At 41.0% G+C, this 16,748-nt stretch overlaps 1 protein-coding gene across 3 annotated transcripts in view; it reads left to right on the top strand.

Annotated features, from left to right (window-relative positions):
- The window catches only part of RARB (retinoic acid receptor beta), a 287,775-nt gene that overhangs the window by 203,618 nt on the left and 67,409 nt on the right, over window positions 1-16,748 (top strand). For all 3 annotated transcript variants that reach the window (XM_065397920.1, XM_065397922.1, XM_065397921.1), the window contains exon 3: window positions 6,066-6,207. In XM_065397920.1, the coding sequence (XP_065253992.1) occupies window positions 6,066-6,207 (142 nt within the window). The remainder of the gene's footprint in view (window positions 1-6,065; window positions 6,208-16,748) is intronic.

Below are 16,748 nucleotides of genomic sequence, written 5' to 3'. Positions count from 1 at the left end.
CTGTATTTGTGGGTAAGCACCGTTAATTCAAATGAGCTGAGCAGGCAACTTCTGAAGTGTGAGTTTGTATCTAGTATTTCTCAGTTGCTTACCACTTCAGCCACTTGTAAGTCCATTTTTCAACTGGTAAACGATTTGCTGCTGAAAATGAGACTTGACATACAGTAGGGTAGCAAAACATGTTTAATAAAACTTCTGGATCAGGTAATCCTCCTCCTCCTCCTCCTCAGACAAAAAGTGTATGTAACACTTGGCTTTAAATCATGTGACTTAGGAAAATAATCTGTTTGTGAAGAGAGAGAGCTCTGTTGCATTGTGTGGACTCATCCAACATTTTATTGGTGTTATATCAGGATAACTATCCCATAGGATTTTATGGGTTTATAATTCCTCTAAGAATTGAGTAAGAGCATGTTCAGCTTAACATTATCAAAGGTTTCGTATACACAATGACTTCCTTTGTATCCAGATGGCATTCTGAAGTCCTTTATGTCACTGGTTATTAAATCGGTTCAGATGTTCTTTAAGCAGCCTAGCCCTGTACTAAACTCTTTCATGTTTGACATAGTAATAGACAAGTACTACAAAAGTAAATAGCAACTAGAGTTGGGGTGGAGTTTATCTGGCATTGTGTTAAAGTTACATAGATTACTTTGGCTTTAGTAACAGGCTTTATTTGCTCCTCTGTACATGTGGTTTCACGTACCACACTCTACTTTCAACAGAGCAGATAAAGTATCAACACAATTAAAAGTGAAAAATAATCTGTCTACTTTGCCAGTGGTGAATGTTCAGGAAACACACACTGATACAATAGGTTTTGAATAATTTATGCCCAACCCTTTTTTTTTTTCTTGCAATCTGTAAATGAGGACACCTAATGCAGCATGGCCAGGAAGATACTCTATCCATCACCCATTAAGATAACAAGATTGTGGTGGAGGGGAAAAGGAGAAGGTATGCTTTAGACTACTATATTTTTGGAGCACAGAAAGGGTAAAAATATAAAAATGAGATGTTTGTCCAGAACTCTTTGTGTAAGAGAGCTGATAAGAGACACTTTGAAAACTGAAATGCTAAATTAATTCCAGGTCTGTGGGACACCTGTATACTTTTCATTTTTCATCACTAAACTAAAAACACAGGTTTTGTGTTCCTTTCCCAAGATGTGGGCATAAACCACATTAGAACAATACATTTCACCTTGATGTGTCTTTAGCAGCTTCCCTTACTCTGATTCAAGTGTGCTATAGATGCTATTGGAAACAAACAGACGTTATGTGTTGCAGAATGTTTTTCTCCATGGAATTAACATATTAAATTTACAAAGATAATATCATTTCTGCTTACTTTTGGTGCTGAGGTCTCTGTTCTCCCCATCATATGGGATGTATGCAGTATTGTAACGCCCATTAACAATAATGGAAACTGTTCATGTAAATGCCCCATGCCTCATAAACACAATAGATTCCTAGCAATGGTATTCAATACTAATAAAACAAAATATAGAGTTAGAATCCGATTTAACATAATTCATATTTTTCATCTATGAATCTATGAAAATATGAATTATGTTCAATCGGATTCTAACTCTATTTTTTGTTCACTTCTAATAAGTGATTCACAGCCTGGCTGATGGGTATTAATTATGAACTCTAGTGGGTGAATGATAGAGAGAGATAAATGATAAAATAAAATAAATGATAAAATGATAAATGATAAAATTCTCTCTCCTGCTGATGATAGCTCATCTCAATTGATTGGCCTCTTACAGTTGGTATGGCTACTCCCACCTTTTCATGTTCTCTGTATGTATAAATATCTTCTTTCTGTGTGTTCCATTCTATACATCCGATAAAGTGGGCAGTAGCCCACGAAAGCTTATGCTCAAATAAATGTGTTAGTCTCTAAGGTGCCACAAGTACTCCAGTATTTTCCAAAGGGGACATAAAAAGGGAATGCAGATGTCTTGATATTCACATAAGCATATAATTTGCATAAGACACATTTTCTTTGCTAGAAAGCAGCTGCCAGGTGAGACCATTGACCATCCTGTTACATACTGATGTCACAAAACTGAGTCATATGAATTTGAACAGTTAATAGATGATGGACTAATTAGATACAGAACTAGTTTGGTAAAATGGATGATCTGGTCAAGGCAAAGTTCTCTGAGAGTTGGATGTGATTTTTTACCAGGAACATCGAATATTTACAGTGCTGGTGAAAACAGTTTTCCAAATTAAAGTGTTCACAGGCAGTGAAGAAACAGAAGTGCATCTAATCAAAAATGCATATCTAGGGTGAAATTCTGATCAAAGTGGAAACAATGAGAGTTTTGTTACTGATTTCAGGGGGGCCAAGGTTTGACCCCAATTGGCTGAAGACAGAACATACGGGTAACTAAAAAGCAAAGATTAGATCTGTTTGCCATAAATATGGAGGCCATCACATCAAGGTGACAAAATATCCAACACAGTGGGGGGATACATTATAAATGGAATAAAAGTACTCCTGTTGGGAAGGTATGTCACTTTCAACAAATACTTCAGGAAATTCCGTATGCAAACTGTATTTGGTGCCCAAATATTTAAACTAGTTCACCACAGGACCTCCCAAAAAACTGTGGGCACAATTCTGCTGGTATTCCTACCCAAAAACTTGTGGCTGCAAAATCAGAGGCCTAGTTGAAGCAGGTTTCAAAATCAGGTCACAAAAATGTAATTTCTGATTGCCCATTTATAATTAGGAAAACTTCTCTTATCAAAGTAGCAGTACTATTGTGGAATTTACCATGAAAGGATGCAGAATAACAGACTGGTCATCTGAACATCTTTGTCAGTGTCTGTCGAGAGGAAATTCTAAAAATCAAATGTTTTCAAATGCAATTTTTTGAGCTTTTTAAGTAAATCAGTTGCCACAAACATTTGTAAAAATGGTATTGCTTTGTTGCCTTACAGAGTAGTATTTAGCATGTGGATGATATTCCTCAACAGCATTTCAATAATTAATTTTGGGTCAGGACCAGGGTGATAAATTTGAAAATATCCAGTCTATGAAAGCTAACAGGTCTGTTTTTTTCCTGCATTTTTGTGCTAAATTCAGAATGAAAAGGAAACTTGACCTTTAAAGAATTTTTATAGAGTATTTTCTTAAGAGTTTTTTCACTTTATCTTCTATTACACAGAATTTGTGCCATGAAAGAAACTCATGTGTTTTGGGAGAGTTGTGTTTTGTTTGTTTTGGGGGTTTTTAAATACCATTTTTTTTTCTTTAAGCTTTCTCCTATATTACTAATGGATACATGAACTCAGGGATGCTAGTGGTGTTTCTCTCCCTTCTGGAGTTGAATCTCCCTGCTCTGTTTCGCTGTAAGGTTACAATCTCTCTGCTAAGGAGTGAGAGAACCTTTCTGCTAGGCCACCAGATCTAAACAACCCTTTTAACCTGGGATTTTATTACAATCCATCAGGGAGGAAAAAGAGAAGACGATCAGAACAAGTGACCTGTTAATGGGTGTCAAGTGGCTATAATGACCTATGTACTGCTGATATATTTTGGGTTTTGTTTCCTCTGTTATCAGGGTTGGGATATTTTGTTGGCTGTTTTAATTCCAGCAGTGCCCACAATGTACTAGATGCTATCTAGTTCCTGCCCCAAAGAACTTGCAATTTAAGAAAGAGCGGACAGTCTTTTTTGGTTTTTTTTTTTTATGGCACCTTGCAATGTTGATTACTGTTTTGTTAAATTATTCTAGTATCTCATTCCTTCTGAGGGGAGGGGAGATTCAGCTGCAGCATTGGAAACTTCTTGTGGTGTTTGTTCATTCAGGGCAACTTGCTGCTTGGTTTGTATGATGGATGTAAGCAATACAGTTCCCTTAGTAGCTGAGATGAAATTTCACCAGAGATTCAATTTACATTCATAATGTCCTAGAGTCGGGGGAAATGTTGACTGCCACTAAGCTATGGACAGGTCACGTGGCACAACAGAAGCTGAAAATGTTAAATTGGGGAAACAGGACAGGTAGCTCAGTGCTACACATGCCGGCTGTGAACTGATTTGTAGTGGTATTCCACTGCGTTCATCGTTTTTGCATTTGGAAGTTGGTAAAATGCCCTCTGTACTTGGGCAAATCACTTAATCTCCCCAGACAAGTGACTGTTGCTCTGCTCAGTGTTGCAATGCCTAACTGACTTGGGCTCCAAAGTGCCTAAGTCACTCTTGAAAAGGAGACACATAGGTCAGTTAGGCTGAGCAACGCAACATCTAAATGACTTAAACATCTGGGTCTTCATTCTACCCAGTGCCATAGGCAAAACTGAGGATATTTCTCTCCATCAGAGGGCTATTATGAGGATCAAATGCATGAATAATTGTGAGGTGTTCAGATCCTACTATGTGGAAGGCTGTCTAAGTATCTAAATAATAGAGTTAGGTTGTAAATATAATTATTGTTCAGTCATTAAGCTAAGGGACACATGTTTTCCTTTAGCAAGTAAATAAAACAGACAGACATGTTTGTACTATTTTTCTCTTGAAAGGTTTCAAGTAATAGGTGTAACTCATAGCATGAACACCCAGTGTTGACTTAAGTACACCCGTAATGGGGTCTCAATAGTTCGGAAAGTTTTTCTTTGGCTTTTGTAATGTGATGTTGGATAACGTAAAGAAACAAAAGTTCTCTACCACTTGACCGTACGTCTTCTAAAGTCAGTCAAAAGAACTAGCCCCAAGGAGGCTTTGACTCCACAAGGGCCCATGAAATATTGCACAAGGGGAATGATTAAGAAAACACTCTTCAATTCTTCTGGCTGATTGAGAGATTTTCATAGCATTGACATCAAAAAAGCTCTGGGGGTGCAAGGGATTCATGATTAGCCTTCATCTGCCGCCTCCTCCCTGTTGATACTACCTGGAAGTCATGGCTAGCTGTTAAGAAGCTAAAAAGACTATACAATTATCTACTTACATATCTATAAATTGCTATTAAGAAACCCTTTCATACAGTCTGCAATGACTGCATCTTGGGACAAATGAATTATGGATGCAGAACTATCATTACATCCCTTTTGATCAAACATTGTGCTGCTCTATAGGGTGTACACCTGTGGTTTGTTGAACACATTTTAAAAACCTCTCAAACCTCTCCAAATATTGAATCAGCAAGTGTTCCTACACAGTGGAGTGGTGTTGACTGAGATTTGATCCTGCTGGATGGTGAAACACTGTTGAAAATTTGAGTAGCAATATGAAACTTTCTAATAGAGCTCAGTTACAGAAATACTTTTGCTGAATATCTGTGGGCTGATCTGTAAAAATTCTTAGGGCATTGTGTCTTGTTCTGTTTTTTTGTTGTTGTTTTTAAGGTTGGCCAATATTTTCTCACCCAGTACAAATTTCCCTTAACTTCCTAACTCTCATTTCTCCCATTCCTCTGTGAACTAACTCTCTTTCTCTCGATATAGATAGTGCACTTATTTTTTGGGAAGGTGTCCAGGTTCACAAATTAATAATCAGCCTGATGCTGGAAAATCTTACACGTGTGGCAGTCTGGTTAATTTCAGTGGGGTTTCTGAGCGCTCTCAGGATTTGGCCCACTCTACAGTTATTTCACCTCTAACCACAAAATAAAAATAGAAATCCTTCCAAAAACAAATGGAGAAGGGATAACTGAGGCTGGAAGAAAGCGTGCCATACTGGTTAGGGAGTTTGATTTTAAAGTGAATCAGTCAGGCGGGAACAGTGTTTACCGTGTTTATAACTAAATCCATAAACCCAAGCTCACCTGTTTTATTTTAGCCTGGATGTTATAACATAACCTAGAGCCTCATTCTTCTTTACCCTGACAGTAAAATAGTTTCCTTTCTTTTTGATTAAAGGGTGCTCTTTATGTTGCAAGAAAAGAATATTCAACTTTTAATGTTTTATAAGGGCAGTAAGGTTATCATAATCTAGCCATAATGTTGCACTCATGTTATTAACTTAAAAGCATTGGAGAGTGGCTATGATTTATGTGTGAAGCCCAGGGATTTTATTTCATTATTTTTTCTGCTTAATTGCAGGGGTTTTTCCGCAGAAGTATTCAGAAGAACATGGTTTACACGTGTCACAGAGATAAAAACTGCGTTATTAATAAAGTCACTAGAAATCGCTGCCAGTACTGCAGACTACAGAAGTGCTTTGAAGTGGGAATGTCCAAAGAATGTAAGTGGTTTCTAGAAACAGTTCTTCTCATTTGTGTTACCCCATATATATGGAGATCATGTGGGAAATAATAATACATTGTCATATAATTAAAGAACTGTATCATAATGCATACGCACAAAGGTGACAGAACTTAAGTTTCACGGGCAACCTTAAATCTGGCATTTCCTAACTTCCAAGTGCTTGACCTTGCAACCTAAACAACGTTATTTTAATGTGGGGTTTTTATGTAATATACCAGATGTGCAATATGGGCAAGCAAATGTGGATGTGAAAACATTAAAGGGGCACTTTCAACTTTTATTTTTTGTAATTAGTTAATTTTTGATAAGGGACTCCTTTCAATAGTATGTCCTAAACTTAAAACAAAATCCTTTAAACAGATTCCCTGTTTTTTTAAAAAAGAAAAATTATCGCGTGTGTCAGTTTCAGGGTGGTGCACCTTTATCTTCCCCTCTGTGGTCCACTCCAGGAGTTCCCAGTCTCCAGCTGTCTCTGGGCAGGGACCCTTGTCCCACTCCCTTCTGACCAGGGTTTTTAAGGCTGCACAGCTGTCTGCCTTACACTGTGATATCCGAAGCAAGCCAGTCTGCCTAACAGCCAGCACCTGGGCTTTGCTTCCACTCTGGGGGCTATGACCAGTGTCTTGACAGCAGTTGTAAGTCACCACACCGCTCTTTCTAATAAGCAAGCACCTTTATTCTGAAGGTAAAAGCATTACAGAGAAAACACATACAGCTAATAAAAAGAACCTACTACACAGATGCTTATCTGAGGTCACCCCCAACTCCAACAAGGGCACTGGAAGGTGTCAGTCTTTCCAACCCTTTTGCAAGGGTTGACCTTCCCCTAGGATCCAAGGTCCTGTCCGTTTGCTGGATCAGAAAGAAGGTCTTGTGTCAGTGCAAATGTACCCTTTGTATCCCAAAAGCCCTTTCTGTGTGTGTTGGTCTCTGAAAACCTAGTTTGAACCAGTGTATGTAAGCTTCCTTTCCCATACGGAGGAGTGCCCCTCTGGAGGGGTTTACAGCCTAAGCGATTCACCTTAATCATCCCCTCCCCTCCCATGCACACACACGCTGGTTTTGGTTCCTGGAGGCGTTGTGGTAGCCCTCCCCGCTGGAGTTGCATACAATCCCTAGCCCACAGTGATCCATAAACTTAATACAGTATGGTCCCCAAAGATATTGCAGGGGATTGCAATTATCTGTCACACTAAGGATTTTTCTTCTCCCCGTTTTATAGTTTAGAAATGTTTTTGGGTAGGCATAAGAGCCACAATACACAAACATGCTGAAGGCCTTTCATCTCTCCCCCCTTCTTCTTCCTGCACACGCCTGCCTGCTGCTTTGCTACCGTGTCTTTTTCTGTGTCCTTTTCAGCAAGGTGACCACCCATCCCTTATTTTAAGGGACGGCCCTTGACAACTTTAAACATTAAATTGAAGTTTATGATGATTGCATTGTATACTTGAAGCAGTACAAATGTACACTTGAGAGAAAAATACATGCTATGCTAAGAGAAATGGTGTTTCCCTAAAATGCCCCTTAAAATAAAGCGGCGTCCCTTACTTTTCATGGTTCCCCCCCCCCCTTATTTCCATCCAACAAAGGTGGTCACCTTAGTTTCAGCTCTGTTGCTACAATTAGATAGTACTCCTCCCCATCCAACCCCCCTGTCATGAATCTGACTGGAACACAAAGTGCTGCCAATGAGCAAAGTAAGCAAACAAAAGACAAAAAGGAAGTATTTGCATATCTCTGTGTTCTAGTAATCTTTGGGGTTACTTGTGACATTTGTTGGTGCAAAATGTTCAGATGGAAATGTGATTTGACTTATTTTTCTTTCAAGCGGAGGGTGTCCCTTTACGTTCTATAGTGAAAGTTTTCATACTTGTTCTGCGATCTCTAGGGGTGATTTAAAAAAAAGTTCACTTATTTTTGAGTCATGTAATGGTGGCAAAATACTTTTTTTCCCTTTTTTTTTTTAAATTAAGATTATTTTTATTTTATTTTTTGTACATGGACCACTCAACAATGGCTGAAGTTTAGAAGCTGGAACTTTTCAGGTGCCTCGTACTTATTAAAGGCTAGTGTGCAAAGCAATCTTTGTGTGAAAAATAAATTGATAAATGAAAGAAATGTAGTAAAAAGTGTTTGTAAAATAAATTTTACATATGCACAATGGTGGAGTTAATGTATCAGTGATAAGGATGACTATGTATGTATGCACACACCAGATAATGGACTAGACCTGTTGTCCTTCCTCGGTCAAATCTCCCATTGACTCCAGTAGCTTCAGTCCAGCATGTGGTCATAACCATTACAGAAATCCTGGGAGAAGAAAAAATAGAAATGAAGTTTCCATTCTTAGATTCTCCCACAGAAGTCCCCCTAGAGACACTTAAACTTGATGAAAGAATCATAACACTGAAGAGAGAATGATAACCAAACTCTAAGGGCTTGTCTACACTACCGCGTGGGGTCGATCTAAGACACGCAACTTCAGCTATATGAATAGCGTAGCTGAAGTCGACGTACTTAGGTCTACTTACCACGGTGTCTTCACTGTGGTAAGTCGACAGCTGACGCTCTCCCATCGACTCCGCTTGTGCTCCTCGTTCTGGTGGAGTACTGGAGTCAATGGGAGAGTGCTCAGCGGTTGATTTATCGCATCTATATTAGACGCAATAAATCGACCCCCGCTGGATCGATCACTGCCCGCCGATCTGGTGGGTAGTGTAGACAAGCCCTTACTTAAACTAGAGACCTAATTCAAGCAACTGTCCTTAAATTACATGAAACTTCCCAAATAGAGTACAAAGTGATGAACTGTGTATGAGAGAGCCGAACACATCCTAGAGTCTCCTATTGGCCAGGCTCCAGTATAAGGAATCTAATAAACCATCTGCCTTGCGTGTAATGAGATCTTTCTGATACCCACATTAAGTAACATAGCACTGCAAGCGTCACTATAGTTAAAGAAGGTGAGTGACTGAACATTTCTAATATACACCATTATCTTCCTGAATTTATAACTCTATAACAGGGATCGGCAACCTTTGGCACACGGCTCGTCATGGAAATCTGCTGGCGGGCCGGGATGGTTTGTTTACCTGCAGCATCCACAGGTTCGGCTGATTGCAGCTCCCACTGGCCGCGGTTCGCCGTTCCAGGCCAATGGGGGCTGCGCTTCCCGCAGCCCCCATTGGCCTGCAACGGCGAACCGCGGCCAGTGGGAGTGCAGCCCCCATTGGGCTGGAACGGCAAACCGCGGCCAGTGGGAGCTGTGATCGGCCGAACCTGCGGACGCTGCAGGTAAACAAACCGTCCCGGCCCGCCAGCAGATTTCCCTGACGGGCTGCGTGCCAAAGGTTGTCGATCCCTATTCTATAACAGAATTCCCTTAGTGCAGAAATTTAGCCTGCAGTAAATAAACCAATAGTGAATTGTTTGACTGTTTTTCTAAGGCCTGGGCAACGCTTAAAATTTTGGTTGACACAGCTACATTGGTCAGGGGTGTGAAAAATCCATACCCCTGACCAATTTAGCTATGCTGACTGAACCCCCCCGTGTAAAATGCTTCCATCGAACTAGCTACCATTCAGGGAAGTGCTCCTACAGCAACAGAAACACCAAGTTCCTCCAGCATAGCTACAACAACAAAATTATGCTGGTTTAGGCCCCATAGTGTAGACATACCTGAAGTCTGGAGCTAAAACTACATCTGGCAGGAGTAGCACAAATGCCAGCTAAAGCCCATGGCAGCTTGGAAGAATAATTTTTAGTTTTGGGAGGCATGAAATCTGGGTGTATTTCTTTTTCTGAATAGAGCCTTTCTAACTCAGAAGCAGCATTTTTCTTTTCCATCTGAAATGTTGCTAGTCATTAATATATAAACTGGACAAATACTTTGAATCCTTCGGGGCAGGAAGAAAAAGAATGATTGATTGTCCTAGTCAGTTTAGGAAAGGGGTTTACTGGACCTGAACAGTGGAATTTTCATAGACACTCATGGCCATTGAATAATCCATGGATTTAAGGGCCTAGGGGCCTGATTCTCCCGTTTTTCACTTTGTCGCTCCATGTCCATTGGTGCAAAGCGGATGTAAAACGCTACCAATCAGAATGGCAGTTTCACACCCGTACTGCACTCATTTTGCACAGATGTTGAATGATGACCCCCGGCTCCAGATTCTCTGCCTTAGACCTTGTGCCATCACTTAGACCAGTGCAAAGTGGGTGTGAAACGTTGCCATTCTGAATTAATAGCATTTTGCTCCCTCTTTGCTCTGCTGTAAATGGCAACACAACGTGCCATTCATTGACACACCTGCCTTTTTCATAATGGGTGAAAACACATTAACATAGCCTCACAATTCAGAACTGAGAGTCTATGTCATCACTTCCACTTTCGTTGGTATAACTTATGGTGCTCAGGGTGAAATAATACCCCCGAGCGACATAAATTACACTGACAGAAGCGCCAGTGTGGACAGTGCTATGTCGGCAGGAGATGCTCTGCTGTCCGACATGGCTGTCGCCGCTCTTCGGGGTGCTGGAACAATTTGTATAGTGGGGGCGCTGAGAACCACACTGTAAACCCTGTATATGATGGAATCCCCTTCAAGCCAGGGGGTGCATCAGCACCCCTAGTTCCAGCACCTATGCCGCTCATGGAGGGGTGGTTTATTGTGTTGACGGGAGAACTCTCTCCCATTCCATCGGCATAGAGCAGCTACGCGGGAGATCTTACAGCTGCATCGGTAAGCTCTCTGATGCAGACATGGCCTTAGACTGCAATGGCTCACAAGGTGTAGGGCTAGATAAGATGCACTTTAAGGACTCTCACAGTTGTTAGGGACATTTCCACTGTACCCATGAAACTCATTTGTTAAAAAAACAAACTATTCAAGAGAAACCTCTTTATAAAATGTGGTGTTTTGTGTGTGTGTGTAAACATCTGTGCTTCTTTTAGGTGGGGGGAGGGGTTGGATAGTCCAGTATGGGTGATGAACTTTTTATTTCCCCCCCTTATATTGTAAGGGGCCATCTTTTGATTAGTGTATGTAAAGTGCCTAGTAGTGTCGGACAGTGCCTGACTCAGGCCTCTGAGGGTATGACTACATTGCATCTGGGAACAAGCCTCCCAGTCCTGGCCCAAAGACTGGTGCTAGCAGGGCTTGTGCTAGTGCTCTAAAAACAGATGTGTAGACATTGCAGCACAGGCCGGAGCTCAGGCTTTGAAGCCTGGGAGTGAGGGCTGGGCTTGAGAGCTTGAATCACAGCATCTACACAGCTATTTTTAGAGCCCTAGCATGAGTCCCACTACCATGAGTCTGTGGCCCCAGGCTAGAAGGCTCGCTAGCATGCTAAAAGCAGCAGTGCGGCATGGGAGGTGGCTCAGGCTAGCCACCTGAGTCCAAGCCCACCCGACCCCGTGGGTCTGGGCTTGGACAGCTCGCCCAAGCCACCACCTGTGCTAACATGTGCATACAGCTAGTTTTAGCGTGCTAGCTTGAGCAGAGCTAATGTGAGTCTGTCTGCCCAGGTTGGGAGCATGCTGCAGCTGCAGTGTAGATATACCCTTAGGGCTCATCTAGATAAACTGCTAGTGCACGGCATGCTAGTGTGCCGTAAATTTACAGTCCCGCTTGCCGTGCACTGACTCTTCATCTAGACAAGCCCTAGTGATATCACAATACACAATGAATTCTGTGACAGACATTCCTTATTATTTGTATGTGGGGATATACAGAGGGCTAACTGCTTCTCTTCCCCAATCCCAATAAAGAATAACCTGAGGGGCTAGGGAGTAGAGCGTTGTGGCCAGAGGAAAGGGCATGGCTTTCAAACCACTTGGGGATCTCTGATGCTGAGGGCATCCATAAGGAGGACTAGCTTCTATGCTGCGTTTTTTGTCCCCAAACCCTAAGCAGTAGGGTTTCTATGTGAGCCATACTTTCACTTGCTCTTCCACCACATGGGGTAAAATGCCTCGGTACAGAGCTGCCAGCAGTTCTCATCCGGGCAGGATCATTCCAGGTTTTCCAAATGAGTAACAGGTAATTGACAAGTTGACATGGCATCGTGTCACTTACAGACCCTGCTGGAGTGTGAACCTTCCAGACCATGCTGAGGGAGGGGTTAGATGAAATGCTTTTTCATTAATTTGTATACTACAGTGTGTGGTTCTGTGATGTTTTTTATATTGTTTATTGGCAAAATCAACATGATATAGGTTTAGGGGGTGAGGAAAGTCACTTACCTGCCCCCAATATATGCTGGCCTCCATGGGTTCTGTAGCTGTTGTGAAATAACCAGCATATTATGTTCTGAAACGTCACATCAGAGTTGGGTTTGGAAATCTCAGTAGGATGATTCTAAAAACAAAAGAGGAGAGTGAATTATTACAATGCTCTTTGACAATCACCTTCAATTAACTTGTACTCCTGCTAATTTTCAACAGAGGCCACAAAAAACTGTAGGTCCTACATAAACATGCTGTATTTCTTTAACATTTCTTTGCAACTGAATGAAGAAATTCTTTTAAATAAGAGCAGTTAGAATGCAGAGTGCCTTCCACACAATATTAATATGAGACCAAACTATGTAGTATTTTCCCTTTAAAAGCAGTAGTATTTCAGAACTGAAAGACCTTAAAGCCTTCCTTTTAATTTGTTCTTACCCAAATGTCTGCAGTTTTCAATGCATTTCTTGAAATGTTTGTGTAAACAAAGGCATATTTACTATAGGTTTGTTAGGATTTAATTTTTTTAAACTACCCTTTTCCCCATTTCACCTCCTTTCTGGCTGCAGCTACTTTACTCCATGGCATTCGTGCCATGAACAAAGGACAGTAAAAGGTACTTCGGGAGCCATGTAGGAAAACAAACCTACAATATTTAACCAGCCCCAAATGGAAAAGTTAACCACGGTGGACAACTGCAAATGGGAACCCAAATGCCTATTCCTGAGGGCAAAGGAGGAATGAATACACTACAACTGTGCAGATTCTGTGTGCACGCATGTGTACTTCTGTGTTTCTGTAAGCGAGCTACAGAAGAGAAATCCTTGTATTTTCTTTTAAAGAAAATGCAAAAATAGTTGCCCTCACATGCAGCTTCCAGTGAGTTCAATGGGAGTTTATGCATAAGCATCTGAGGAACTGCAGTCAGTGCCGTTGATAGGATTTTAAAGATATAGGCACAGTATTTTGGAAGACAACAGCCTTGTGCATTTCTTGCATATTTGAAAATAAAAATCAGTGAATGGCAAAGTGCAATGAATTTATATTTCCTTACTAGCTTATTCTCTTTCAACCGCAACTTACTTTGTGGTCTGATTCATTGAGAGAGGTTAGTGGCAGACCTGCCCCCAGTGCAGCTACATGATTATTTATTTGTGTTATGATAGTGACTATCAGGCCCAAGTGAGATTGGGCTTCATTGTGCTAGCAAATATATAGTGAAAGATGGCCCTGGCCCCAAAGAACTTACAATCTAAACAGACAGAGTGTGGGAGGGGAAACAGAGGCACAGAAAAGATTTGCTCATTGTCATACAGCAGGTCAGGGAACAGAACTCAGAATAGAACCCAGATATCATGACTCCCAGCTCAGTACCTTTATCTTGTGGACCATGCCGCTTTGGGAAGATATGAGCTCAGATCTTTGGATTCAGAGTCTCAAGTGCCAAAAGCTACACAATAGAACCAAGCAGGCCTTCCTAGTGTGCGGTACATTAGGGATTGGTTATGTTGTGTGAGCCTACTATGCAAGATCACATGGTGCATGCACAGAGGCTTATGCTCTAGTGATGTGTGAGCAAGCGGGGTTATGACCCAAACACCAGCAGGGAGCATCATTCGAGGAATTTCTTTTAGGTCTTCTTAAAAACAAAGATCTCAACAATTTTTTTAAATGTAACCGAGGCTGTAATCATGTTACCTAACACAGGACTGTGAGCTGCTGCTGAATGAGGAGGTCTGCTGTGGTTGACAGGGTCTCAGTATCTGATGAAACCTCAGGAAACTAAGGCAGGAAACTCTGCCTGCCTTTTTATTACATTTGTGTTAATGATGAGGCATCATCCTGCTCTGCCCTCAGTTGTTGGGAACAAGGCACACGCCTGTCTGCGTTCGTGGGCTGGTAGAACTAACACAGGTGCGCAGTGAGGCCTTGTACAGTTATAGAATAGGCAGGAAACGGAGTAGAATTGCTTCAACAATGGGCTTGTTCAAGAAGGATACTGGAGAAACCACCTTAATAGGGTGAAATTTATCCCTCTTAGTACAAATCCAGAGTATTCTGAACTCCTTCCATCCCCGTTTTGTGGGGAGCCGCCTTTCATGCCATCCTTCTCAGCTCTGCATGGCATCTGCTGCCCTTCCCAGGCTTCTTTGCGTGAAGGCTTTAGACCACAGGATTCAAGTATTGTAGTTGCTGATTCCGTGGCCCCTCTCCAGACTTGCCCCACGTATAGATTTGTGATTCTGCTTACAATTAGCTTCCCTTGTGTGGAAACATTACCATAAAGTAGGGAATCTACTGCATTTAAAAACACAACCCACCCCCTCTTTACTCACATTATTTTAGAATTCTGTGCTTTGGAATATTTAGGGGTACATGTTTCTCTGGGTATATGGTCAAAAGCTGCTTCAGAACCAAGTTGACTTCGAAAGTGGTGGGGAAGGGCTGCAGACTAAACAAAGCATTTTATCAACAAGAATGGGATCTCTATTCAGATCTCGAAAGAGATGTGATCTAAGCCCTGGAGTGGGAGCCAAGAACTCCTGAATTCCTACCCCAGCTGACAATGTCTGTTTCCTCTGTCCTCTTTGGCCAGCCAATTTCCCCATGTGTAAAATGTGATTAATAACCTGACTCTCTGCAGTTTTGGGAGAATTAATTTATGTTTGTAAAGGGCTTTGAAGATGAAAAATCCTAATGATAATTCCACTGAAGGGAAGAATTTGAGAAAAAGAAAAGGAGGGAAACTCTGAAACCAAGCCACACAAATCAGGTTCTTCAATCTGTGAAATTGCATAGGCTCAGAAGATCAAGCCCCAAACATTCTTGTATCCCCAATGTGGAGCTGTTTTGGGAAGAGAGAGAGAGAGCAAAACGGGCGTAAGGGTGCTTCGTTTGTTTGAGAACACAGTATATGTTAGTTTTCATGTGTTTAAAAACACAGTATTCTGTATTCTTTATGATGTGGTGCTGAAAATGAATAATGGAATGTTTTATATTAAATTAAAATTTGGTTGTAGAGAGCAGAGTTCTGCTGGCTGCACATAGTTTCTATGGATAATCAAACATCTTTGCTATTGGGGTGTTTTGATGTCTTCAGAGAAGCAGATCCCTTTATTTTCTCTGAGATCTGTCTTTTTTTTTTTTTTTAAAGCCTTTCCTTCTGATTTTTGCACTGCTTTTAATGCCAGTTTTAATGTTTAAAGGAGCAACTTAGATTGAATGTTATTATTCATAATTTACTCTGTGTTCTGTGAAGATGGTTATGTAATAGCAGTAATTGCATCAACTCATCCAATGCGCTTTCCTCCAGTGCCATGTACAGCAAATTAATAGCCCATGAATTCATTTGCAGCTCGTTGTGTTTCAGAAAGTATTTCAGGAGGCAATTAATAAACTGCTAAAGAAAATAGCAAAAATGATTTTTTTTTATCTATTATGTTAACTCTCCAGCTGAACCGTTTACTAGCACCTTTTGTTGGGTGACCTAAGGAAATTATCTTCTAATTTCTGACTCAATCACACCGTGACTCTTGAATCTTGCTCAAGTCAAAGCAGTTTGATAATTAGTTTGAACATTATTTTCTTAAATGTTGATAGAAAAAGTAAATTGTGCTGCATGCGTCTGCTACTTCGTTCATTGCTTTTCAAGTATTACATAAATATTTATAACTTTAAACCATCATGTAATCATGTTGCAACACTTAGAAAGAGAAAATGTAGTTGTATGAACTAGGAATTGAAGGCCCAACACCACTTGGCACAATTCCCGTGTTTTGTTTTGTTTTTGTCAGCTGCCAGGCTGACTTTCTGTAGCCATTGCCCCTATCATGTATGCTTAAGTCCGGGGTAGAAAGCGGGTCAGGGGAAGGGTGAGGAGGTGTTACTGAAGGAGCACATAAAAATCAGTGGTTTGCATCACAGCACCAATGGGAAAGAAAAAGTGAGGGAAATCCTCTAATGCTGCTGAGCAAAACACACGGAAAGTCAAGTTCTTACTGTTTCACTGGGACAAGAAGGAATGATCGAGACTGTAAAAATTGAGAACAGAGCTGGGGTTCAGAACCCAGGGGGAAATGAGAGAACGGTGAGATTCCTGTAATGCACGCCAGACCTCAGGAGCAAAGCCCCAGGGGAAAGCATAGTACATGCTGCAAGGTATGCCAGTCTGGTTCTAGAACTGCCTTTTCTTTCTCTAATCCTTTAACACCGAGTTTCCTTTCATTTGCTGTTTCAATTTTTCCAGTCTCTATCATTTCTTGTCCAAGTGAAACAGTAAGAACCATTTATTT

This window comes from Emys orbicularis, chromosome 2 (genome assembly GCF_028017835.1).
Source record: "Emys orbicularis isolate rEmyOrb1 chromosome 2, rEmyOrb1.hap1, whole genome shotgun sequence".
NCBI classification, from domain to species: domain Eukaryota; kingdom Metazoa; phylum Chordata; order Testudines; family Emydidae; genus Emys; species Emys orbicularis.
Note: the sequence above shows the minus strand (reverse complement) of the source record. Positions and strands in the feature narration are given on the sequence as shown.